Source organism: Aulostomus chinensis, chromosome 6 (genome assembly GCF_037954235.1).
Source record: "Aulostomus chinensis isolate RoL2024-O1b breed Wild chromosome 6, RoL_Achi_v1.0, whole genome shotgun sequence".
Classification (NCBI taxonomy): Eukaryota; Metazoa; Chordata; class Actinopteri; order Syngnathiformes; family Aulostomidae; genus Aulostomus; species Aulostomus chinensis.
In genome coordinates this window covers 24,967,378-24,994,926 of record NC_141325.1, presented here as the reverse complement: position 1 = coordinate 24,994,926, position 27,549 = coordinate 24,967,378, and the positions used below count along the sequence as shown (strand labels likewise).

The window sequence follows — 27,549 nt, the reverse complement described above, 5'->3', positions numbered from 1 at the left end:
CCACTTCATTTAAGATCCTCAACAGAGCCAAAACCAATGGAGCCCCAATACGATTTTCCATGGCACACTTCACTTCTGTGCATTGTAAAAAAAATGACTGTGAAATTGACATAAAAACTATCTAAAGTCCCGACATAAATGTTTCTTAAATCCAAAAATTATATACATGTTGTTGAAACGGCTTGTTTCTTTGGAATAAGTTTTTCACTGCCGTGCAAAAGCACAATTTGTCTTTGCTTCAAAAGGCACTATCAATGTTTGTAAGGTGTTTTCATGTACATGGGAGAGTTCTATAGTAGCATTGTACCCATTTTGTAACTTGCGGAGGTTTCAATTCTTGCACTTTCAGAAAAAATTCTTTGTAAAACTAGAGTTTTATACAAAATCAACGTGCCAAACTGCATATTTTCCTGTCTTTTCTCAAGAGGTACTGAAGTAGGTTTTGTGTGGGAACAGTAGAAACAATTTTACAGGTTTATAGGTCAATTTTACATACAAATTTAACTCCTTAAACATAAGTACAGAGAATATTGTGAATAGATTTCATGTATAAATCACACAACAGCTCAATTAAAAATGCAAAGTTTTACTGATTTTCTACCAGTTTAAATTAGTTTTTAGTTAGATATGTCCCTGTCGATTTTATCATTTATTGATGCATAAAAAGCAATTATTACAACTTCAAAATACAGGAAATAGTGTCTTTATTTACAACACCTTTGCGCAAATTAACACTTTTTCTGGTAGAATTTACTGCTTTTAATGTGATTCGACATACTTTTATTTACTGGAAATAATGTACATATTTTGTCAGTAAAGTTATCCACCATAGTGCTGTATTTTGTACAGGAATGCACTGGTAACCACAGCTGCCAGTGTTTTCCTGTAAAAACAACTTTTGTTTTTTTAACAGTGTGGATTTAGAAATCATCACCTGAAAATACTTTGAGCATGAACATTTATTTGTATATCCATGTAAAGCAGGTAGTTCATTTAAGATCCTCAACAGACTGACATTCAATGTTGGTTAAGAAGTGTGTTTTATGTAGTTTGTCTCACAGAGTATGGAAACTAACTTGAAGTTTTATTCCAACAGAAGACAAAATGAATGTGACTCACACTGACAGACCCAGACTTTCTCTCATTTTAGGGTTAACGCACTTAAGAGTTTTTACTAAACCTGCTTTCTGGCACAGGCTGCTGCTGCTTAGACTGGGCCGTTCTCAGCAGGATAATACATAGCAAGCCTATGATTTTTGAAAAGATATCTCCCAACATGGAAATAGAAGCGACATGCAGCGGTTATACGTTCAATAATCACAGGCTAGCTATACATTATCCTGATTACAACATGGTCTACAACAAAATCATTCGATAAGATAAAGTAAAATTATTATTAAAAGAAACTTTGTCAGTTGTAAAAAAATAAATAAATACATTTGTCAGTTGTTGATCCTACACTGTAAGACATTTCCCTGTTAAACTGAGGTAAAATACAGGCAGCTACGATTGCCAGCATTGGACTGTTTTTCTACAGTACACATGCCTTCATCCACAACAGTATATTACTGTAAAACTTATTATAGTCGTGTACTGTAGAGAAAAATTGAGAAAAAAATGATACCGCGCTGTTGAAATTTTGCCGTATTTACGGTAATGTTTTTCAGTGTAGTGACAGTCATCTCAGTCGTTGATCCTTGGAGTTCCTGACTGAGATGACTGACAGGTCTCTGATGTTGAATGAAATTCTGATTGACATAAGACGACTGTACTCAGTCTTCAGGAGAACAACATTCAAGAGGTATCAGTTTCAGTTTGGAGAACAACTGTATTTCTTCCCAAGATACAGAAACCCACCAACAACAAAGGTAAGAAAACTGAACAAGGCATAGAAGTGTCTTAGTAACAAATTGACTCATCATGTTGAAGGGAATTTCTATGTAGTCAAACTCAAAGGCACTACACCAGCCAATGAATATGTTTTGGTTACATTGTATTGAATATTACATTTTTTGAATGTAAGACATTGACTTGTTTTTGAATCAGATCTCATCCACCTACTTAACTGGCACAAGTTTATCTAGGTGTGTGTGTTTAAGGAATTCCCCTGGTTGTATCGTCGCTCACTTTCTGATGTTTGTCACTGCTTCTGTCTCACCATTCACAGGTCAAATGATGGAAGATAAAACTAGCGTGACTCTAAACAGTGACAAGGGACGATACTGCACTGATGTCTCCGTCTTGGGTGAAGGAATGTACGGCTGTGTAGTTCGATGTGTTGAACTAAGATCCAAACAGGAGATGGCCATGAAAATCATGAGAAATCAGAGAGAAGGTCAAAGAGAGGTAGGTCCTCCTTGGTTGGTTTGGATTTTTTCCCCCAGAATGCATTTCTTGAAGACTGGATAAAAATTTCTTCAAAACGTTCTTAGAAATAGAAAGATGTTGATTAGGGCAAGATGAACGGCAGATGTCTCGCTGTGTCTCTACATCATGTTGTTTCTATCAATCCTTAACTACAGGTAACGATGATGAAAACTGTGAGCGTGCTCAATGCAGAAAAGAAGAACATCGTCCGGTTCATAGATGATTTTAAAAAAAAAGACTTGACTATGCTGGTATATGAGAAACTGGACAGAACACTCCATGACCTTTGGCAAGAAAAGGAATACCAGCCATTTCACCTCTGTGAAATACGGCCAGTGACGCAGCAGGTAAAGATTCTTTTAATCCTTCTATGACACACACTGATATGTGCTCAGACAACCGAGTAACATTTAAGAAACATTTATCAATATCCTAAACTGTTCTTCCTCTGTTCTGTAGTTGCTGACAGCCCTTGACGCCCTAAAAGGCATTGGAGTCGTCCACTCTGACCTGAAGATGGACAATATCATGCTGGTGAACCAAAAAGACCAGCCCTTCAAGCTGAAACTCATTGATTTTGGCTTGGCCTTCACAACATCCAGAGCACCAAAACAGGGTTCACTCCTTCAGCCACTGGCACACAGGTAGGATAAATCTACACAAGCATGACTTTAACGTCTGCTTTTAATCTATTGGATGTTGTACAAATCCTCCATGCATATAACTTGTTCACTAACTCCACTATGACTTGTCCACTACCAACAGAGCACCTGAAATCATCCTGGGCCTGCCCTTCAATGAGGCCATCGATATGTGGAGTCTGGGATGTGTTCTGGTGAGCCTGTACATCGGCAACTACCCATTGGGAGGACAAGACAAGTACCAGACGGTAAGTTTCCACGGCTCGGACATACCACAAGAGACAAATGTACCTTAGACATGTGATGTAGGATGCAGGCTGACGTTTTTACCACCCCCTCTGTAGATGAAAAGCATTCTTGACCTGTTGGGCAAGCCACCTGATCATCTCCTCGATGCTGGCCTACACACCTCATCGTACTTCAAAAAGAGCAAGCACTGGAGCGACTCTAAATGGGACTTTAAGGTATGTAGAACTTTTGAAAACCAATTTGTATGTTTATTTAACACTGCTGAGAAACAAATAAGATAAGGTGTAAAATCACCGTGCTTATAAGCATTTTTTTGTGCAAAATAGTACGAGTGGCCCTCATTTATCAGCATACGGCCGAAAAAAGGCGTGACGTGCAAATGTTCATTTCTACGCAAGCTGTGGCATTTATCAATATGAACGTGAGCGTATTCTGCGATGAAATCTGACAGCAGGTCTGAGTTTGCGTACGCAAATTTGGATTTGACGTGAGGGGACTTGTGGTTCATGGACAGGTGTCAGATTTGTCAATCACGCGTGAGTCCTGTCATACGCTGAGTTCTCCACTCATATTTTCGCTGGTTTGTTCGCTTGTTCGATGAATGAGGGCCAGTGTGAGTAAATGGAACATGTGCCCAGAGGGGTTTAACGTGTTCTGCTTCCTCTAGAAGTGTTCATTTGGACAGCATTTGGGAGAAAATATCTCATATCTGTACATATATTTTGTGTTGCAATAGGCTAGGTGGGAGTACGAGAATGACACTGATATGAAGACGAACACATGGAAGCGCCGTATACACTCCCTGGAGGACCTGATATCCGTAAGTGATCAAGTTTATGATGTGACTGAATACCAGTTGATGCTGCTGCTGAGGGAAAGATGCATATCAACTAAGCTATTTCTTCTTTGGTCCAAATTCAGTTCCCCTTTGAAACAGAACATCCCGCCAAATTGGAGGATCGGAGAGCATTTGTCAATCTCCTGACGAAAATCTTTCAGATTGATCAAGAGAAAAGAATCACTCCAGCAGAGGCTCAGAAGCACTCCTTCATCAAAATGGCCCACCTGCATGACCAGAAGGACATCGAGGGGTAGTAAGTATCTGTGCTTTAGTATCAGTAGGTTTAGGTGGAAAGCTAAAATAGAAGAAAAGACAGGCTCATTCAATGACTGACTGATTCATTCATTCTCTTGTTTTTTTGTTTTCAGTGGGGAAACCTCATTTTATTATATGCAGATCTGTCCTGAGTCTGCCACAGATGATGAGGATTCGGATGTTAATGAAAAGAAGGAGAGTATGGATCAAGCCGATGAGGCTGTAGGTTCGGATGATGAAGATGAGGCTGAAGCAACAAATAAAGAGGATGAGGCAGAAGATATGGATGACCAAGATGAGGCTGAAGCTACAGACGAAGAGGACGAGGCTGAAGATTTGGAACATGAAGATGATGATGAGGATGAGGATGAAGATTTGAATGACCAAGATGAGACTGACGCTACAGATGATGAGGATGAGGCTGAAGATTTGGATGACCAAGATGAGACTGACGCTACAGATGATGAGGATGAGGATGAAGATTTGAATGACCAAGAGGATGAGGATGAAGATTTGAATGAGCAAGATGAGACTGAAGCTTCAGATGATGAGGATGAGGATGAAGATTTGGATGAGCAAGATGAGACTGAAGCTTCAGATGATGAGGATGAGGATGAAGATTTGGATGAGCAAGATGAGACTGAAGCTTCAGATGATGAGGATGAGGATGAAGATTTGAATGACCAAGAAGATGAGGCTGAAGATTTGGATGACGAAGATGAGACTGGAGCTACAGATGATGAGGATGAGGCTGAAGATTTGGAAGATGAGGCTGAAGGTGCAGATGACACAGATGAGACCGAAGGCGTTTTGGCCCTCCTGAAATCCAGTTATGATAGCCCAGCTGCCGAGTCCACCTGTGCTCCTGTATTGACTCCTCTGCCTGTTCCTACAAGACTGTCAGCTGAGGAGATGGCTGATGTTGTTGTGGAGTCCAAACATCAACCAGTAAAGCCAAAGAAGAAGACATTTTTGCAAAAAATCTGCATCTTCTTTGGCAGGTTTATTAAAAACAATAAAATATCTCCTCGCTAATGGACTCTTGGAAGAGAGCTGGGAATCACCGGTGGTGCCGGTCAGAAAGGGAGGACCACCATCTGGAAGAGGTCCTGTCTTGAATAAAGCTGGCTTGGCCGTGGGAAAAGAACAATCTAGTCATCCGGTCTATTCATCTCATCTCAGTAGACACAGTGTTTCTAAGCGGCCTAGCTCAATATCTTCAGAGTTTTATTCAAAATAAATTGCAGGTTTTTATGTTCTCTAAAACATGGCTGTCTTGGACACTCGATTCTGATTGGTCAATCACCAATATTCGGCAGCATTTTTTCTTGACGGACCAATGCTAGGGTCTGTTTCAGAACAGACGCTCAACAAACTCTGTGTCAAACCTCAAACTTTGTGGAACACAGAGACTTAAAAAAGCCAACACCATCCATCCATCCATTGTCTTCCGCTTTTTCCTGTTAAGGGTCGCATGGGTGGGGGGGGGGTGGGGGGGCTGGAGCCTATCCTAGCGTCTACAGGCGAGAGGTGGGTTCACCCTTGACAGGTCGCCAGTCCATCGCAGGGCCAACAAATATAGACAGACAACCATTAACACTCAAAGTCATACCTAAGGTCAGTTGAGAGTATCCAATCAGCCTAGTCCCCTCTTGCATGTCTTTGGACTGTGGGGGGAAGCCGGAGTACCTGGAGAGAACCCACACATGCACAGGGAGAACATGCACACTCCACACAGAAAGGTCCCGTGCCAAAGCAGGGTCTGGCACTCTCTTGCTGTGAGGCGACAGTGCTAACCACTGTACCACCATGCCGCCCAGGCCAACACCAATGGAGCCCCAATACGATTAACCATGGCAACCGCAGGAAAAAAAAAGTTCTCCTCACAGTGCTAACCACTGCACCACCATGCCGCCCAGGCCAACACCAATGGAGCCCCAATATGATTTACCATGGCAACCGCAGGAAAAAAAAAGGTCTCCTTACACTTCACGTCTGTGGATTTCGAAATCGTCACCTGAAAATATTCAAGCATGAACATTTATATGTATATACATGTAATGCAGCCACTTCATTTAAGATCCTCAACAGAGCCGAAACCAATGGAGCCCCAATACGATTTTCCATGGCACACTTCACTTCTGTGCATTGTAAAAAAAATGACTGTGAAATTGACATAAAAACTATCTAAAGTCCCGACATAAATGTTTCTTAAATCCAAAAATTATATACATGTTGTTGAAACCACAGTGAAGTTTTTTAAACTATGAAACAGAATGTATTTGTAGTATTTACAAAAACAACGTGATTATGATCAAATGTGTTTTTTGAATCTACAAATATTACTACCAAAAACTGAGAAATACTGTAATACTCATAACAACACAGTATTGTTAAGGTGACACACATTTCGTCAAACCTCAAGTTTTCATTAGTTCTTTTGAAAAATACAAAAAATATAAGTCACTTTACAAGTTTATGCTGTGCTTTAAACATGTTTGATGTAGAAAATGCAAAGTGAGGATATATAAATGTGAACCTTAGAGGTTGTCCTTTGGCCTCTTCATATATAACAAATATAAACTGCAATCATAAAAAAAAAAACCATTCATTTGGAAAAAAGAAATTGTTTCCACCCTAACCTGACAGCCCAGAGTCACATCCCTTTCTCTCCCCATTGATTTCCCCACTCAGTTCAATCTCTAAGCCCTTCAGGTTCGAGTCCTGTCTCTTGTATGTCTTTTCTTTTAGACTTTAAATTACTTAGCCCACTGAATTATATTGAAAAAATAACTTCATTTTAAGTACTGTGTCATTACAGCAGGCTTTTTGCCTCCTCTACCCAAGGTTTCAACCACCACTTGCTTTATGTTTGCACTGTTTTACTGCTGCATTGCTGTTGCGTTGCGGTCGTGGTGCCGTTCCCGACCGCTTGCAATGCAAGTTCTTCAAGTGCCCTGCTCTGTCCCAGTCATTATTTCAGGGGAAGTTCCAAATGACAACTGTCAGTCCTCAATATATGGATGTGCTATTTGCATTTCCTTTGTTGTTCAGTTCGATCAAAAATGATGAAAAGGCTTGTTTCTTTGGAATAAGTTTTTCACTGCCGTGCAAAAGCACAATTTGTCTTTGCTTCAAAAGGCACTATCAATGTTTGTAAGGTGTTTTCATGTACATGGGAGAGTTCTATAGTAGCATTGTACCCATTTTGTAACTTGCGGAGGTTTCAATTCTTGCACTTTCAGAAAAAATTCTTTGTAAAACTAGAGTTTTATACAAAATCAACGTGCCAAACTGCATATTTTCCTGTCTTTTCTCAAGAGGTACTGAAGTAGGTTTTGTGTGGGAACAGTAGAAACAATTTTACAGGTTTATAGGTCAATTTTACATACAAATTTAACTCCTTAAACATAAGTACAGAGAATATTGTGAATAGATTTCATGTATAAATCACACAACAGCTCAATTAAAAATGCAAAGTTTTACTGATTTTCTACCAGTTTAAATTAGTTTTTAGTTAGATATGTCCCTGTCGATTTTATCATTTATTGATGCATAAAAAGCAATTATTACAACTTCAAAATACAGGAAATAGTGTCTTTATTTACAACACCTTTGCGCAAATTAACACTTTTTCTGGTAGAATTTACTGCTTTTAATGTGATTCGACATACTTTTATTTACTGGAAATAATGTACATATTTTGTCAGTAAAGTTATCCACCATAGTGCTGTATTTTGTACAGGAATGCACTGGTAACCACAGCTGCCAGTGTTTTCCTGTAAAAACAACTTTTGCTTTTTTAACAGTGTGGATTTAGAAATCATCACCTGAAAATACTTTGAGCATGAACATTTATTTGTATATCCATGTAAAGCAGGTAGTTCATTTAAGATCCTCAACAGACTGACATTCAATGTTGGTTAAGAAGTGTGTTTTATGTAGTTTGTCTCACAGAGTATGGAAACTAACTTGAAGTTTTATTCCAACAGAAGACAAAATGAATGTGACTCACACTGACAGACCCAGACTTTCTCTCATTTTAGGGTTAACGCACTTAAGAGTTTTTACTAAACCTGCTTTCTGGCACAGGCTGCTGCTGCTTAGACTGGGCCGTTCTCAGCAGGATAATACATAGCAAGCCTATGATTTTTGAAAAGATATCTCCCAACATGGAAATAGAAGCGACATGCAGCGGTTATACGTTCAATAATCACAGGCTAGCTATACATTATCCTGATTACAACATGGTCTACAACAAAATCATTCGATAAGATAAAGTAAAATTATTATTAAAAGAAACTTTGTCAGTTGTAAAAAAATAAATAAATACATTTGTCAGTTGTTGATCCTACACTGTAAGACATTTCCCTGTTAAACTGAGGTAAAATACAGGCAGCTACGATTGCCAGCATTGGACTGTTTTTCTACAGTACACATGCCTTCATCCACAACAGTATATTACTGTAAAACTTATTATAGTCGTGTACTGTAGAGAAAAATTGAGAAAAAAATGATACCGCGCTGTTGAAATTTTGCCGTATTTACGGTAATGTTTTTCAGTGTAGTGACAGTCATCTCAGTCGTTGATCCTTGGAGTTCCTGACTGAGATGACTGACAGGTCTCTGATGTTGAATGAAATTCTGATTGACATAAGACGACTGTACTCAGTCTTCAGGAGAACAACATTCAAGAGGTATCAGTTTCAGTTTGGAGAACAACTGTATTTCTTCCCAAGATACAGAAACCCACCAACAACAAAGGTAAGAAAACTGAACAAGGCATAGAAGTGTCTTAGTAACAAATTGACTCATCATGTTGAAGGGAATTTCTATGTAGTCAAACTCAAAGGCACTACACCAGCCAATGAATATGTTTTGGTTACATTGTATTGAATATTACATTTTTTGAATGTAAGACATTGACTTGTTTTTGAATCAGATCTCATCCACCTACTTAACTGGCACAAGTTTATCTAGGTGTGTGTGTTTAAGGAATTCCCCTGGTTGTATCGTCGCTCACTTTCTGATGTTTGTCACTGCTTCTGTCTCACCATTCACAGGTCAAATGATGGAAGATAAAACTAGCGTGACTCTAAACAGTGACAAGGGACGATACTGCACTGATGTCTCCGTCTTGGGTGAAGGAATGTACGGCTGTGTAGTTCGATGTGTTGAACTAAGATCCAAACAGGAGATGGCCATGAAAATCATGAGAAATCAGAGAGAAGGTCAAAGAGAGGTAGGTCCTCCTTGGTTGGTTTGGATTTTTTCCCCCAGAATGCATTTCTTGAAGACTGGATAAAAATTTCTTCAAAACGTTCTTAGAAATAGAAAGATGTTGATTAGGGCAAGATGAACGGCAGATGTCTCGCTGTGTCTCTACATCATGTTGTTTCTATCAATCCTTAACTACAGGTAACGATGATGAAAACTGTGAGCGTGCTCAATGCAGAAAAGAAGAACATCGTCCGGTTCATAGATGATTTTAAAAAAAAAGACTTGACTATGCTGGTATATGAGAAACTGGACAGAACACTCCATGACCTTTGGCAAGAAAAGGAATACCAGCCATTTCACCTCTGTGAAATACGGCCAGTGACGCAGCAGGTAAAGATTCTTTTAATCCTTCTATGACACACACTGATATGTGCTCAGACAACCGAGTAACATTTAAGAAACATTTATCAATATCCTAAACTGTTCTTCCTCTGTTCTGTAGTTGCTGACAGCCCTTGACGCCCTAAAAGGCATTGGAGTCGTCCACTCTGACCTGAAGATGGACAATATCATGCTGGTGAACCAAAAAGACCAGCCCTTCAAGCTGAAACTCATTGATTTTGGCTTGGCCTTCACAACATCCAGAGCACCAAAACAGGGTTCACTCCTTCAGCCACTGGCACACAGGTAGGATAAATCTACACAAGCATGACTTTAACGTCTGCTTTTAATCTATTGGATGTTGTACAAATCCTCCATGCATATAACTTGTTCACTAACTCCACTATGACTTGTCCACTACCAACAGAGCACCTGAAATCATCCTGGGCCTGCCCTTCAATGAGGCCATCGATATGTGGAGTCTGGGATGTGTTCTGGTGAGCCTGTACATCGGCAACTACCCATTGGGAGGACAAGACAAGTACCAGACGGTAAGTTTCCACGGCTCGGACATACCACAAGAGACAAATGTACCTTAGACATGTGATGTAGGATGCAGGCTGACGTTTTTACCACCCCCTCTGTAGATGAAAAGCATTCTTGACCTGTTGGGCAAGCCACCTGATCATCTCCTCGATGCTGGCCTACACACCTCATCGTACTTCAAAAAGAGCAAGCACTGGAGCGACTCTAAATGGGACTTTAAGGTATGTAGAACTTTTGAAAACCAATTTGTATGTTTATTTAACACTGCTGAGAAACAAATAAGATAAGGTGTAAAATCACCGTGCTTATAAGCATTTTTTTGTGCAAAATAGTACGAGTGGCCCTCATTTATCAGCATACGGCCGAAAAAAGGCGTGACATGTGCAAATGTTCATTTCTACGCAAGCTGTGGCATTTATCAATATGAACGTGAGCGTATTCTGCGATGAAATCTGACAGCAGGTCTGAGTTTGCGTACGCAAATTTGGATTTGACGTGAGGGGACTTGTGGTTCATGGACAGGTGTCAGATTTGTCAATCACGCGTGAGTCCTGTCATACGCTGAGTTCTCCACTCATATTTTCGCTGGTTTGTTCGCTTGTTCGATGAATGAGGGCCAGTGTGAGTAAATGGAACATGTGCCCAGAGGGGTTTAACGTGTTCTGCTTCCTCTAGAAGTGTTCATTTGGACAGCATTTGGGAGAAAATATCTCATATCTGTACATATATTTTGTGTTGCAATAGGCTAGGTGGGAGTACGAGAATGACACTGATATGAAGACGAACACATGGAAGCGCCGTATACACTCCCTGGAGGACCTGATATCCGTAAGTGATCAAGTTTATGATGTGACTGAATACCAGTTGATGCTGCTGCTGAGGGAAAGATGCATATCAACTAAGCTATTTCTTCTTTGGTCCAAATTCAGTTCCCCTTTGAAACAGAACATCCCGCCAAATTGGAGGATCGGAGAGCATTTGTCAATCTCCTGACGAAAATCTTTCAGATTGATCAAGAGAAAAGAATCACTCCAGCAGAGGCTCAGAAGCACTCCTTCATCAAAATGGCCCACCTGCATGACCAGAAGGACATCGAGGGGTAGTAAGTATCTGTGCTTTAGTATCAGTAGGTTTAGGTGGAAAGCTAAAATAGAAGAAAAGACAGGCTCATTCAATGACTGACTGATTCATTCATTCTCTTGTTTTTTTGTTTTCAGTGGGGAAACCTCATTTTATTATATGCAGATCTGTCCTGAGTCTGCCACAGATGATGAGGATTCGGATGTTAATGAAAAGAAGGAGAGTATGGATCACCAAGATGAGGCTGTAGGTTCGGATGATGAAGATGAGGCTGAAGCAACAAATAAAGAGGATGAGGCAGAAGATATGGATGACCAAGATGAGGCTGAAGCTACAGACGAAGAGGACGAGGCTGAAGATTTGGAACATGAAGATGATGATGAGGATGAGGATGAAGATTTGAATGACCAAGATGAGACTGACGCTACAGATGATGAGGATGAGGCTGAAGATTTGGATGAGCAAGATGAGACTGACGCTACAGATGATGAGGATGAGGATGAAGATTTGAATGACCAAGAGGATGAGGATGAAGATTTGAATGAGCAAGATGAGACTGAAGCTTCAGATGATGAGGATGAGGATGAAGATTTGGATGAGCAAGATGAGACTGAAGCTTCAGATGATGAGGATGAGGATGAAGATTTGGATGAGCAAGATGAGACTGAAGCTTCAGATGATGAGGATGAGGATGAAGATTTGAATGACCAAGAAGATGAGGCTGAAGATTTGGATGACGAAGATGAGACTGGAGCTACAGATGATGAGGATGAGGCTGAAGATTTGGAAGATGAGGCTGAAGGTGCAGATGACACAGATGAGACCGAAGGCGTTTTGGCCCTCCTGAAATCCAGTTATGATAGCCCAGCTGCCGAGTCCACCTGTGCTCCTGTATTGACTCCTCTGCCTGTTCCTAATAGACTGTCAGCTGAGGAGATGGCTGATGTTGTTGTGGAGTCCAAACATCAACCAGTAAAGCCAAAGAAGAAGACATTTTTGCAAAAAATCTGCATCTTCTTTGGCAGGTTTATTAAAAACAATAAAATATCTCCTCGCTAATGGACTCTTGGAAGAGAGCTGGGAATCACCGGTGGTGCCGGTCAGAAAGGGAGGACCACCATCTGGAAGAGGTCCTGTCTTGAATAAAGCTGGCTTGGCCGTGGGAAAAGAACAATCTAGTCATCCGGTCTATTCATCTCATCTCAGTAGACACAGTGTTTCTAAGCGGCCTAGCTCAATATCTTCAGAGTTTTATTCAAAATAAATTGCAGGTTTTTATGTTCTCTAAAACATGGCTGTCTTGGACACTCGATTCTGATTGGTCAATCACCAATATTCGGCAGCATTTTTTCTTGACGGACCAATGCTAGGGTCTGTTTCAGAACAGACGCTCAACAAACTCTGTGTCAAACCTCAAACTTTGTGGAACACAGAGACTTAAAAAAGCCAACACCATCCATCCATCCATTGTCTTCCGCTTTTTCCTGTTAAGGGTCGCATGGGTGGGGGGGGGGTGGGGGGGCTGGAGCCTATCCTAGCGTCTACAGGCGAGAGGTGGGTTCACCCTTGACAGGTCGCCAGTCCATCGCAGGGCCAACAAATATAGACAGACAACCATTAACACTCAAAGTCATACCTAAGGTCAGTTGAGAGTATCCAATCAGCCTAGTCCCCTCTTGCATGTCTTTGGACTGTGGGGGGAAGCCGGAGTACCTGGAGAGAACCCACACATGCACAGGGAGAACATGCACACTCCACACAGAAAGGTCCCGTGCCAAAGCAGGGTCTGGCACTCTCTTGCTGTGAGGCGACAGTGCTAACCACTGTACCACCATGCCGCCCAGGCCAACACCAATGGAGCCCCAATACGATTAACCATGGCAACCGCAGGAAAAAAAAAGTTCTCCTCACAGTGCTAACCACTGCACCACCATGCCGCCCAGGCCAACACCAATGGAGCCCCAATATGATTTACCATGGCAACCGCAGGAAAAAAAAAGGTCTCCTTACACTTCACGTCTGTGGATTTCGAAATCGTCACCTGAAAATATTCAAGCATGAACATTTATATGTATATACATGTAATGCAGCCACTTCATTTAAGATCCTCAACAGAGCCAAAACCAATGGAGCCCCAATACGATTTTCCATGGCACACTTCACTTCTGTGCATTGTAAAAAAAATGACTGTGAAATTGACATAAAAACTATCTAAAGTCCCGACATAAATGTTTCTTAAATCCAAAAATTATATACATGTTGTTGAAACGGCTTGTTTCTTTGGAATAAGTTTTTCACTGCCGTGCAAAAGCACAATTTGTCTTTGCTTCAAAAGGCACTATCAATGTTTGTAAGGTGTTTTCATGTACATGGGAGAGTTCTATAGTAGCATTGTACCCATTTTGTAACTTGCGGAGGTTTCAATTCTTGCACTTTCAGAAAAAATTCTTTGTAAAACTAGAGTTTTATACAAATTCAACGTGCCAAACTGCATATTTTCCTGTCTTTTCTCAAGAGGTACTGAAGTAGGTTTTGTGTGGGAACAGTAGAAACAATTTTACAGGTTTATAGGTCAATTTTACATACAAATTTAACTCCTTAAACATAAGTACAGAGAATATTGTGAATAGATTTCATGTATAAATCACACAACAGCTCAATTAAAAATGCAAAGTTTTACTGATTTTCTACCAGTTTAAATTAGTTTTTAGTTAGATATGTCCCTGTCGATTTTATCATTTATTGATGCATAAAAAGCAATTATTACAACTTCAAAATACAGGAAATAGTGTCTTTATTTACAACACCTTTGCGCAAATTAACACTTTTTCTGGTAGAATTTACTGCTTTTAATGTGATTCGACATACTTTTATTTACTGGAAATAATGTACATATTTTGTCAGTAAAGTTATCCACCATAGTGCTGTATTTTGTACAGGAATGCACTGGTAACCACAGCTGCCAGTGTTTTCCTGTAAAAACAACTTTTGTTTTTTTAACAGTGTGGATTTAGAAATCATCACCTGAAAATACTTTGAGCATGAACATTTATTTGTATATCCATGTAAAGCAGGTAGTTCATTTAAGATCCTCAACAGACTGACATTCAATGTTGGTTAAGAAGTGTGTTTTATGTAGTTTGTCTCACAGAGTATGGAAACTAACTTGAAGTTTTATTCCAACAGAAGACAAAATGAATGTGACTCACACTGACAGACCCAGACTTTCTCTCATTTTAGGGTTAACGCACTTAAGAGTTTTTACTAAACCTGCTTTCTGGCACAGGCTGCTGCTGCTTAGACTGGGCCGTTCTCAGCAGGATAATACATAGCAAGCCTATGATTTTTGAAAAGATATCTCCCAACATGGAAATAGAAGCGACATGCAGCGGTTATACGTTCAATAATCACAGGCTAGCTATACATTATCCTGATTACAACATGGTCTACAACAAAATCATTCGATAAGATAAAGTAAAATTATTATTAAAAGAAACTTTGTCAGTTGTAAAAAAATAAATAAATACATTTGTCAGTTGTTGATCCTACACTGTAAGACATTTCCCTGTTAAACTGAGGTAAAATACAGGCAGCTACGATTGCCAGCATTGGACTGTTTTTCTACAGTACACATGCCTTCATCCACAACAGTATATTACTGTAAAACTTATTATAGTCGTGTACTGTAGAGAAAAATTGAGAAAAAAATGATACCGCGCTGTTGAAATTTTGCCGTATTTACGGTAATGTTTTTCAGTGTAGTGACAGTCATCTCAGTCGTTGATCCTTGGAGTTCCTGACTGAGATGACTGACAGGTCTCTGATGTTGAATGAAATTCTGATTGACATAAGACGACTGTACTCAGTCTTCAGGAGAACAACATTCAAGAGGTATCAGTTTCAGTTTGGAGAACAACTGTATTTCTTCCCAAGATACAGAAACCCACCAACAACAAAGGTAAGAAAACTGAACAAGGCATAGAAGTGTCTTAGTAACAAATTGACTCATCATGTTGAAGGGAATTTCTATGTAGTCAAACTCAAAGGCACTACACCAGCCAATGAATATGTTTTGGTTACATTGTATTGAATATTACATTTTTGAATGTAAGACATTGACTTGTTTTTGAATCAGATCTCATCCACCTACTTAACTGGCACAAGTTTATCTAGGTGTGTGTGTTTAAGGAATTCCCCTGGTTGTATCGTCGCTCACTTTCTGATGTTTGTCACTGCTTCTGTCTCACCATTCACAGGTCAAATGATGGAAGATAAAACTAGCGTGACTCTAAACAGTGACAAGGGACAATACTGCACTGATGTCTCCGTCTTGGGTGAAGGAATGTACGGCTGTGTAGTTCGATGTGTTGAACTAAGATCCAAACAGGAGATGGCCATGAAAATCATGAGAAATCAGAGAGAAGGTCAAAGAGAGGTAGGTCCTCCTTGGTTGGTTTGGATTTTTTCCCCCAGAATGCATTTCTTGAAGACTGGATAAAAATTTCTTCAAAACGTTCTTAGAAATAGAAAGATGTTGATTAGGGCAAGATGAACGGCAGATGTCTCGCTGTGTCTCTACATCATGTTGTTTCTATCAATCCTTAACTACAGGTAACGATGATGAAAACTGTGAGCGTGCTCAATGCAGAAAAGAAGAACATCGTCCGGTTCATAGATGATTTAAAAAAAAAAGACTTGACTATGCTGGTATATGAGAAACTGGACAGAACACTCCATGACCTTTGGCAAGAAAAGGAATACCAGCCATTTCACCTCTGTGAAATACGGCCAGTGACGCAGCAGGTAAAGATTCTTTTAATCCTTCTATGACACACACTGATATGTGCTCAGACAACCGAGTAACATTTAAGAAACATTTATCAATATCCTAAACTGTTCTTCCTCTGTTCTGTAGTTGCTGACAGCCCTTGACGCCCTAAAAGGCATTGGAGTCGTCCACTCTGACCTGAAGATGGACAATATCATGCTGGTGAACCAAAAAGACCAGCCCTTCAAGCTGAAACTCATTGATTTTGGCTTGGCCTTCACAACATCCAGAGCACCAAAACAGGGTTCACTCCTTCAGCCACTGGCACACAGGTAGGATAAATCTACACAAGCATGACTTTAATGTCTGCTTTTAATCTATTGGATGTTGTACAAATCCTCCATGCATATAACTTGTTCACTAACTCCACTATGACTTGTCCACTACCAACAGAGCACCTGAAATCATCCTGGGCCTGCCCTTCAATGAGGCCATCGATATGTGGAGTCTGGGATGTGTTCTGGTGAGCCTGTACATCGGCAACTACCCATTGGGAGGACAAGACAAGTACCAGACGGTAAGTTTCCACGGCTCGGACATACCACAAGAGACAAATGTACCTTAGACATGTGATGTAGGATGCAGGCTGACGTTTTTACCACCCCCTCTCTAGATGAAAAGCATTCTTGACCTGTTGGGCAAGCCACCTGATCATCTCCTCGATGCTGGCCTACACACCTCATCGTACTTCAAAAAGAGCAAGCACTGGAGCGACTCTAAATGGGACTTTAAGGTATGTAGAACTTTTGAAAACCAATTTGTATGTTTATTTAACACTGCTGAGAAACAAATAAGATAAGGTGTAAAATCACCGTGCTTATAAGCATTTTTTTGTGCAAAATAGTACGAGTGGCCCTCATTTATCAGCATACGGCCGAAAAAAGGCGTGACATGTGCAAATATTCATTTCTACGCAAGCTGTGGCATTTATCAATATGAACGTGAGCGTATTCTGCGATGAAATCTGACAGCAGGTCTGAGTTTGCGTACGCAAATTTGGATTTGACGTGAGGGGACTTGTGGTTCATGGACAGGTGTCAGATTTGTCAATCACGCGTGAGTCCTGTCATACGCTGAGTTCTCCACTCATATTTTCGCTGGTTTGTTCGCTTGTTCGATGAATGAGGGCCAGTGTGAGTAAATGGAACATGTGCCCAGAGGGGTTTAACGTGTTCTGCTTCCTCTAGAAGTGTTCATTTGGACAGCATTTGGGAGAAAATATCTCATATCTGTACATATATTTTGTGTTGCAATAGGCTAGGTGGGAGTACGAGAATGACACTGATATCAAGACGAACACATGGAAGCGCCGTATACACTCCCTGGAGGACCTGATATCCGTAAGTGATCAAGTTTATGATGTGACTGAATACCAGTTGATGCTGCTGCTGAGGGAAAGATGCATATCAACTAAGCTATTTCTTCTTTGGTCCAAATTCAGTTCCCCTTTGAAACAGAACATCCCGCCAAATTGGAGGATCGGAGAGCATTTGTCAATCTCCTGACGAAAATCTTTCAGATTGATCAAGAGAAAAGAATCACTCCAGCAGAGGCTCAGAAGCACTCCTTCATCAAAATGGCCCACCTGCATGACCAGAAGGACATCGAGGGGTAGTAAGTATCTGTGCTTTAGTATCAGTAGGTTTAGGTGGAAAGCTAAAATAGAAGAAAAGACAGGCTTATTCAATGACTGACTGATTCATTCATTCTCTTGTTTTTTTGTTTTCAGTGGGGAAACCTCATTTTATTATATGCAGATCTGTCCTGAGTCTGCCACAGATGATGAGGATTCGGATGTTAATGAAAAGAAGGAGAGTATGGATCAAGCCGATGAGGCTGTAGGTTCGGATGATGAAGATGAGGCTGAAGCAACAAATAAAGAGGATGAGGCAGAAGATATGGATGACCAAGATGAGGCTGAAGCTACAGACGAAGAGGACGAGGCTGAAGATTTGGAACATGAAGATGATGATGAGGATGAGGATGAAGATTTGAATGACCAAGATGAGACTGACGCTACAGATGATGAGGATGAGGCTGAAGATTTGGATGAGCAAGATGAGACTGACGCTACAGATGATGAGGATGAGGATGAAGATTTGAATGACCAAGAGGATGAGGATGAAGATTTGAATGAGCAAGATGAGACTGAAGCTTCAGATGATGAGGATGAGGATGAAGATTTGGATGAGCAAGATGAGACTGAAGCTTCAGATGATGAGGATGAGGATGAAGATTTGGATGAGCAAGATGAGACTGAAGCTTCAGATGATGAGGATGAGGATGAAGATTTGAATGACCAAGAAGATGAGGCTGAAGATTTGGATGACGAAGATGAGACTGGAGCTACAGATGATGAGGATGAGGCTGAAGATTTGGAAGATGAGGCTGAAGGTGCAGATGACACAGATGAGACCGAAGGCGTTTTGGCCCTCCTGAAATCCAGTTATGATAGCCCAGCTGCCGAGTCCACCTGTGCTCCTGTATTGACTCCTCTGCCTGTTCCTAATAGACTGTCAGCTGAGGAGATGGCTGATGTTGTTGTGGAGTCCAAACATCAACCAGTAAAGCCAAAGAAGAAGACATTTTTGCAAAAAATCTGCATCTTCTTTGGCAGGTTTATTAAAAACAATAAAATATCTCCTCGCTAATGGACTCTTGGAAGAGAGCTGGGAATCACCGGTGGTGCCGGTCAGAAAGGGAGGACCACCATCTGGAAGAGGTCCTGTCTTGAATAAAGCTGGCTTGGCCGTGGGTAAAGAACAATCTAGTCATCCGGTCTATTCATCTCATCTCAGTAGACACAGTGTTTCTAAGCGGCCTAGCTCAATATCTTCAGAGTTTTATTCAAAATAAATTGCAGGTTTTTATGTTCTCTAAAACATGGCTGTCTTGGACACTCGATTCTGATTGGTCAATCACCAATATTCGGCAGCATTTTTTCTTGACGGACCAATGCTAGGGTCTGTTTCAGAACAGACGCTCAACAAACTCTGTGTCAAACCTCGAACTTTGTGGAACACAGAGACTTAAAAAAGCCAACACCATCCATCCATCCATTGTCTTCCGCTTTTTCCTGTTAAGGGTCGCAGGGGTGGGGGGGGGGGGTGGGGGGGCTGGAGCCTATCCTAGCGTCTACAGGCGAGAGGTGGGTTCACCCTTGACAGGTCGCCAGTCCATCGCAGGGCCAACAAATATAGACAGACAACCATTAACACTCAAAGTCATACCTAAGGTCAGTTGAGAGTATCCAATCAGCCTAGTCCCCTCTTGCATGTCTTTGGACTGTGGGGGGAAACCGGAGTACCTGGAGAGAACCCACACATGCACAGGGAGAACATGCACACTCCACACAGAAAGGTCCCGTGCCAAAGCAGGGTCTGGCACTCTCTTGCTGTGAGGCGACAGTGCTAACCACTGTACCACCATGCCGCCCAGGCCAACACCAATGGAGCCCCAATACGATTAACCATGGCAACCGCAGGAAAAAAAAAGTTCTCCTCACAGTGCTAACCACTGCACCACCATGCCGCCCAGGCCAACACCAATGGAGCCCCAATATGATTTACCATGGCAACCGCAGGAAAAAAAAAGGTCTCCTTACACTTCACGTCTGTGGATTTCGAAATCGTCACCTGAAAATATTCAAGCATGAACATTTATATGTATATACATGTAATGCAGCCACTTCATTTAAGATCCTCAACAGAGCCAAAACCAATGGAGCCCCAATACGATTTTCCATGGCACACTTCACTTCTGTGCATTGTAAAAAAAATGACTGTGAAATTGACATAAAAACTATCTAAAGTCCCTACATAAATGTTTCTTAAATCCAAAAATTATATACATGTTGTTGAAACCACAGTGAAGTTTTTTAAACGATGAAACAGAATGTATTTGTAGTATTTACAAAAACAACGTGATTATGATCAAATGTGTTTTTTGAATCTACAAATATTACTACCAAAAACTGAGAAATACTGTAATACTCATAACAACACAGTATTGTTAAGGTGACACACATTTCGTCAAACCTCAAGTTTTCATTAGTTCTTTTGAAAAATACAAAAAATATAAGTCACTTTACAAGTTTATGCTGTGCTTTAAACATGTTTGATGTAGAAAATGCAAAGTGAGGATATATAAATGTGAACCTTAGAGGTTGTCCTTTGGCCTCTTCATATATAACAAATATAAACTGCAATCATAAAAAAAAAACCATTCATTTGGAAAAAAAAATTGTTTCCACCCTAACCTGACAGCCCAGAGTCACATCCCTTTCTCTCCCCATTGATTTCCCCACTCAGTTCAATCTCTAAGCCCTTCAGGTTCGAGTCCTGTCTCTTGTATGTCTTTTCTTTTAGACTTTAAATTACTTAGCCCACTGAATTATATTGATAAAATAACTTAATTTTAAGTACTGTGTCATTACAGCAGGCTTTTTGCCTCCTCTACCCAAGGTTTCAACCACCACTTGCTTTATGTTTGCACTGTTTTACTGCTGCATTGCTGTTGCGTTGCGGTCGTGGTGCCGTTCCCGACCGCTTGCAATGCAAGTTCTTCAAGTGCCCTGCTCTGTCCCAGTCATTATTTCAGGGGAAGTTCCAAATGACAAATGTCAGTCCTCAATATATGGATGTGCTATTTGCATTTCCTTTGTTGTTCAGTTAGATCAAAAATGATGAAAAGGCTTGTTTCTTTGGAATAAGTTTTTCACTGCCGTGCAAAAGCACAATTTGTCTTTGCTTCAAAAGGCACTATCAATGTTTGTAAGGTGTTTTCATGTACATGGGAGAGTTCTATAGTAGCATTGTACCCATTTTGTAACTTGCGGAGGTTTCAATTCTTGCACTTTCAGAAAAAATTCTTTGTAAAACTAGAGTTTTATACAAAATCAACGTGCCAAACTGCATATTTTCCTGTCTTTTCTCAAGAGGTACTGAAGTAGGTTTTGTGTGGGAACAGTAGAAACAATTTTACAGGTTTATAGGTCAATTTTACATACAAATTTAACTCCTTAAACATAAGTACAGAGAATATTGTGAATAGATTTCATGTATAAATCACACAACAGCTCAATTAAAAATGCAAAGTTTTACTGATTTTCTACCAGTTTAAATTAGTTTTTAGTTAGATATGTCCCTGTCGATTTTATCATTTATTGATGCATAAAAAGCAATTATTACAACTTCAAAATACAGGAAATAGTGTCTTTATTTACAACACCTTTGCGCAAATTAACACTTTTTCTGGTAGAATTTACTGCTTTTAATGTGATTCGACATACTTTTATTTACTGGAAATAATGTACATATTTTGTCAGTAAAGTTATCCACCATAGTGCTGTATTTTGTACAGGAATGCACTGGTAACCACAGCTGCCAGTGTTTTCCTGTAAAAACAACTTTTGTTTTTTTAACAGTGTGGATTTAGAAATCATCACCTGAAAATACTTTGAGCATGAACATTTATTTGTATATCCATGTAAAGCAGGTAGTTCATTTAAGATCCTCAACAGACTGACATTCAATGTTGGTTAAGAAGTGTGTTTTATGTAGTTTGTCTCACAGAGTATGGAAACTAACTTGAAGTTTTATTCCAACAGAAGACAAAATGAATGTGACTCACACTGACAGACCCAGACTTTCTCTCATTTTAGGGTTAACGCACTTAAGAGTTTTTACTAAACCTGCTTTCTGGCACAGGCTGCTGCTGCTTAGACTGGGCCGTTCTCAGCAGGATAATACATAGCAAGCCTATGATTATTGAAAAGATATCTCCCAACATGGAAATAGAAGCGACATGCAGCGGTTATACGTTCAATAATCACAGGCTAGCTATACATTATCCTGATTACAACATGGTCTACAACAAAATCATTCAATAAGATAAAGTAAAATTATTATTAAAAGAAACTTTGTCAGTTGTAAAAAAATAAATAAATACATTTGTCAGTTGTTGATCCTACACTGTAAGACATTTCCCTGTTAAACTGAGGTAAAATACAGGCAGCTACGATTGCCAGCATTGGACTGTTTTTCTACAGTACACATGCCTTCATCCACAACAGTATATTACTGTAAAACTTATTATAGTCGTGTACTGTAGAGAAAAATTGAGAAAAAAATGATACCGCGCTGTTGAAATTTTGCCGTATTTACGGTAATGTTTTTCAGTGTAGTGACAGTCATCTCAGTCGTTGATCCTTGGAGTTCCTGACTGAGATGACTGACAGGTCTCTGATGTTGAATGAAATTCTGATTGACATAAGACGACTGTACTCAGTCTTCAGGAGAACAACATTCAAGAGGTATCAGTTTCAGTTTGGAGAACAACTGTATTTCTTCCCAAGATACAGAAACCCACCAACAACAAAGGTAAGAAAACTGAACAAGGCATAGAAGTGTCTTAGTAACAAATTGACTCATCATGTTGAAGGGAATTTCTATGTAGTCAAACTCAAAGGCACTACACCAGCCAATGAATATGTTTTGGTTACATTGTATTGAATATTACATTTTTGAATGTAAGACATTGACTTGTTTTTGAATCAGATCTCATCCACCTACTTAACTGGCACAAGTTTATCTAGGTGTGTGTGTTTAAGGAATTCCCCTGGTTGTATCGTCGCTCACTTTCTGATGTTTGTCACTGCTTCTGTCTCACCATTCACAGGTCAAATGATGGAAGATAAAACTAGCGTGACTCTAAACAGTGACAAGGGACGATACTGCACTGATGTCTCCGTCTTGGGTGAAGGAATGTACGGCTGTGTAGTTCGATGTGTTGAACTAAGATCCAAACAGGAGATGGCCATGAAAATCATGAGAAATCAGAGAGAAGGTCAAAGAGAGGTAGGTCCTCCTTGGTTGGTTTGGATTTTTTCCCCCAGAATGCATTTCTTGAAGACTGGATAAAAATTTCTTCAAAACGTTCTTAGAAATAGAAAGATGTTGATTAGGGCAAGATGAACGGCAGATGTCTCGCTGTGTCTCTACATCATGTTGTTTCTATCAATCCTTAACTACAGGTAACGATGATGAAAACTGTGAGCGTGCTCAATGCAGAAAAGAAGAACATCGTCCGGTTCATAGATGATTTTAAAAAAAAAGACTTGACTATGCTGGTATATGAGAAACTGGACAGAACACTCCATGACCTTTGGCAAGAAAAGGAATACCAGCCATTTCACCTCTGTGAAATACGGCCAGTGACGCAGCAGGTAAAGATTCTTTTAATCCTTCTATGACACACACTGATATGTGCTCAGACAACCGAGTAACATTTAAGAAACATTTATCAATATCCTAAACTGTTCTTCCTCTGTTCTGTAGTTGCTGACAGCCCTTGACGCCCTAAAAGGCATTGGAGTCGTCCACTCTGACCTGAAGATGGACAATATCATGCTGGTGAACCAAAAAGACCAGCCCTTCAAGCTGAAACTCATTGATTTTGGCTTGGCCTTCACAACATCCAGAGCACCAAAACAGGGTTCACTCCTTCAGCCACTGGCACACAGGTAGGATAAATCTACACAAGCATGACTTTAATGTCTGCTTTTAATCTATTGGATGTTGTACAAATCCTCCATGCATATAACTTGTTCACTAACTCCACTATGACTTGTCCACTACCAACAGAGCACCTGAAATCATCCTGGGCCTGCCCTTCAATGAGGCCATCGATATGTGGAGTCTGGGATGTGTTCTGGTGAGCCTGTACATCGGCAACTACCCATTGGGAGGACAAGACAAGTACCAGACGGTAAGTTTCCACGGCTCGGACATACCACAAGAGACAAATGTACCTTAGACATGTGATGTAGGATGCAGGCTGACGTTTTTACCACCCCCTCTCTAGATGAAAAGCATTCTTGACCTGTTGGGCAAGCCACCTGATCATCTCCTCGATGCTGGCCTACACACCTCATCGTACTTCAAAAAGAGCAAGCACTGGAGCGACTCTAAATGGGACTTTAAGGTATGTAGAACTTTTGAAAACCAATTTGTATGTTTATTTAACACTGCTGAGAAACAAATAAGATAAGGTGTAAAATCACCGTGCTTATAAGCATTTTTTTGTGCAAAATAGTACGAGTGGCCCTCATTTATCAGCATACGGCCGAAAAAAGGCGTGACATGTGCAAATGTTCATTTCTACGCAAGCTGTGGCATTTATCAATATGAACGTGAGCGTATTCTGCGATGAAATCTGACAGCAGGTCTGAGTTTGCGTACGCAAATTTGGATTTGACGTGAGGGGACTTGTGGTTCATGGACAGGTGTCAGATTTGTCAATCACGCGTGAGTCCTGTCATACGCTGAGTTCTCCACTCATATTTTCGCTGGTTTGTTCGCTTGTTCGATGAATGAGGGCCAGTGTGAGTAAATGGAACATGTGCCCAGAGGGGTTTAACGTGTTCTGCTTCCTCTAGAAGTGTTCATTTGGACAGCATTTGGGAGAAAATATCTCATATCTGTACATATATTTTGTGTTGCAATAGGCTAGGTGGGAGTACGAGAATGACACTGATATCAAGACGAACACATGGAAGCGCCGTATACACTCCCTGGAGGACCTGATATCCGTAAGTGATCAAGTTTATGATGTGACTGAATACCAGTTGATGCTGCTGCTGAGGGAAAGATGCATATCAACTAAGCTATTTCTTCTTTGGTCCAAATTCAGTTCCCCTTTGAAACAGAACATCCCGCCAAATTGGAGGATCGGAGAGCATTTGTCAATCTCCTGACGAAAATCTTTCAGATTGATCAAGAGAAAAGAATCACTCCAGCAGAGGCTCAGAAGCACTCCTTCATCAAAATGGCCCACCTGCATGACCAGAAGGACATCGAGGGGTAGTAAGTATCTGTGCTTTAGTATCAGTAGGTTTAGGTGGAAAGCTAAAATAGAAGAAAAGACAGGCTTATTCAATGACTGACTGATTCATTCATTCTCTTGTTTTTTTGTTTTCAGTGGGGAAACCTCATTTTATTATATGCAGATCTGTCCTGAGTCTGCCACAGATGATGAGGATTCGGATGTTAATGAAAAGAAGGAGAGTATGGATCAAGCCGATGAGGCTGTAGGTTCGGATGATGAAGATGAGGCTGAAGCAACAAATAAAGAGGATGAGGCAGAAGATATGGATGACCAAGATGAGGCTGAAGCTACAGACGAAGAGGACGAGGCTGAAGATTTGGAACATGAAGATGATGATGAGGATGAGGATGAAGATTTGAATGACCAAGATGAGACTGACGCTACAGATGATGAGGATGAGGCTGAAGATTTGGATGAGCAAGATGAGACTGACGCTACAGATGATGAGGATGAGGATGAAGATTTGAATGACCAAGAGGATGAGGATGAAGATTTGAATGAGCAAGATGAGACTGAAGCTTCAGATGATGAGGATGAGGATGAAGATTTGGATGAGCAAGATGAGACTGAAGCTTCAGATGATGAGGATGAGGATGAAGATTTGGATGAGCAAGATGAGACTGAAGCTTCAGATGATGAGGATGAGGATGAAGATTTGAATGACCAAGAAGATGAGGCTGAAGATTTGGATGACGAAGATGAGACTGGAGCTACAGATGATGAGGATGAGGCTGAAGATTTGGAAGATGAGGCTGAAGGTGCAGATGACACAGATGAGACCGAAGGCGTTTTGGCCCTCCTGAAATCCAGTTATGATAGCCCAGCTGCCGAGTCCACCTGTGCTCCTGTATTGACTCCTCTGCCTGTTCCTAATAGACTGTCAGCTGAGGAGATGGCTGATGTTGTTGTGGAGTCCAAACATCAACCAGTAAAGCCAAAGAAGAAGACATTTTTGCAAAAAATCTGCATCTTCTTTGGCAGGTTTATTAAAAACAATAAAATATCTCCTCGCTAATGGACTCTTGGAAGAGAGCTGGGAATCACCGGTGGTGCCGGTCAGAAAGGGAGGACCACCATCTGGAAGAGGTCCTGTCTTGAATAAAGCTGGCTTGGCCGTGGGTAAAGAACAATCTAGTCATCCGGTCTATTCATCTCATCTCAGTAGACACAGTGTTTCTAAGCGGCCTAGCTCAATATCTTCAGAGTTTTATTCAAAATAAATTGCAGGTTTTTATGTTCTCTAAAACATGGCTGTCTTGGACACTCGATTCTGATTGGTCAATCACCAATATTCGGCAGCATTTTTTCTTGACGGACCAATGCTAGGGTCTGTTTCAGAACAGACGCTCAACAAACTCTGTGTCAAACCTTGAACTTTGTGGAATACAGAGACTTAAAAAAGCCAACACCATCCATCCATCCATTGTCTTCCGCTTTTTCCTGTTAAGGGTCGCAGGGGTGGGGGGGGGGGGTGGGGGGGCTGGAGCCTGTCCTAGCGTCTACAGGCGAGAGGTGGGTTCACCCTTGACATTTCGCCAGTCCATCGCAGGGCCAACAAATATAGACAGACAACCATTAACACTCAAAGTCATACCTAAGGTCAGTTGAGAGTATCCAATCAGCCTAGTCCCCTCTTGCATGTCTTTGGACTGTGGGGGGAAGCCGGAGTACCCGGAGAGAACCCACACATGCACAGGGAGAACATGCAAACTCCATACAGAAAGGTCCCGTGCCAAAGCAGGGTCTGGCACTCTCTTGCTGTGAGGCGACAGTGCTAACCACTGCACCACCATGCCGCCCAGGCCAACACCAATGGAGCCCCAATACGATTAACCATGGCAACCGCAGGAAAAAAAAAGTTCTCCTCACAGTGCTAACCACTGCACCACCATGCCGCCCAGGCCAACACCAATGGAGCCCCAATATGATTTACCATGGCAACCGCAGGAAAAAAAAAGGTCTCCTTACACTTCACGTCTGTGGATTTCGAAATCGTCACCTGAAAATATTCAAGCATGAACATTTATATGTATATACATGTAATGCAGCCACTTCATTTAAGATCCTCAACAGAGCCAAAACCAATGGAGCCCCAATACGATTTTCCATGGCACACTTCACTTCTGTGCATTGTAAAAAAAATGACTGTGAAATTGACATAAAAACTATCTAAAGTCCCTACATAAATGTTTCTTAAATCCAAAAATTATATACATGTTGTTGAAACCACAGTGAAGTTTTTTAAACGATGAAAC

The 27,549-nt window shown here is 40.8% G+C and overlaps 5 protein-coding genes across 6 annotated transcripts in view; 4 read left to right on the top strand and 1 right to left on the bottom strand.

Moving 5' to 3' along the window:
* Window positions 1–27,549, bottom strand: part of LOC147260515 (zinc finger matrin-type protein 4-like) — a 236,373-nt gene that overhangs the window by 54,444 nt on the left and 154,380 nt on the right. The window lies entirely within an intron of this gene.
* On the top strand, window positions 1,759–5,388 carry LOC147260525 (homeodomain-interacting protein kinase 1-like). Its single transcript, XM_086205195.1, has 9 exons — window positions 1,759–1,868; window positions 2,168–2,346; window positions 2,523–2,714; window positions 2,827–3,011; window positions 3,133–3,256; window positions 3,353–3,472; window positions 3,994–4,077; window positions 4,179–4,351; window positions 4,467–5,388. Exons 2-9 carry the CDS (start codon window positions 2,173–2,175, stop codon window positions 5,386–5,388), a joined length of 1,974 nt encoding a protein of 657 aa, XP_086061321.1. The 5' UTR covers window positions 1,759–1,868; window positions 2,168–2,172.
* On the top strand, window positions 9,001–12,639 carry LOC147260524 (homeodomain-interacting protein kinase 1-like). Its single transcript, XM_086205194.1, has 10 exons — window positions 9,001–9,117; window positions 9,417–9,595; window positions 9,772–9,963; window positions 10,076–10,260; window positions 10,382–10,505; window positions 10,602–10,721; window positions 11,245–11,328; window positions 11,430–11,602; window positions 11,718–12,024; window positions 12,271–12,639. Exons 2-10 carry the CDS (start codon window positions 9,422–9,424, stop codon window positions 12,637–12,639), a joined length of 1,728 nt encoding a protein of 575 aa, XP_086061320.1. The 5' UTR covers window positions 9,001–9,117; window positions 9,417–9,421.
* On the top strand, window positions 15,475–19,508 carry LOC147260523 (homeodomain-interacting protein kinase 1-like). The gene is made up of 8 exons (XM_086207127.1): window positions 15,475–16,015; window positions 16,192–16,383; window positions 16,496–16,680; window positions 16,802–16,925; window positions 17,022–17,141; window positions 17,665–17,748; window positions 17,850–18,022; window positions 18,138–19,508. Exons 1-8 carry the CDS (start codon window positions 15,803–15,805, stop codon window positions 19,057–19,059), a joined length of 2,013 nt encoding a protein of 670 aa, XP_086063253.1. The 5' UTR covers window positions 15,475–15,802; the 3' UTR covers window positions 19,060–19,508.
* Window positions 22,679–26,742, top strand: LOC147260522 (homeodomain-interacting protein kinase 1-like). The gene is made up of 9 exons (XM_086207128.1): window positions 22,679–22,788; window positions 23,087–23,265; window positions 23,442–23,633; window positions 23,746–23,930; window positions 24,052–24,175; window positions 24,272–24,391; window positions 24,915–24,998; window positions 25,100–25,272; window positions 25,388–26,742. The coding sequence occupies exons 2-9, from the start codon at window positions 23,092–23,094 to the stop codon at window positions 26,307–26,309; spliced, it is 1,974 nt and encodes a 657-aa protein (XP_086063254.1). The 5' UTR covers window positions 22,679–22,788; window positions 23,087–23,091; the 3' UTR covers window positions 26,310–26,742.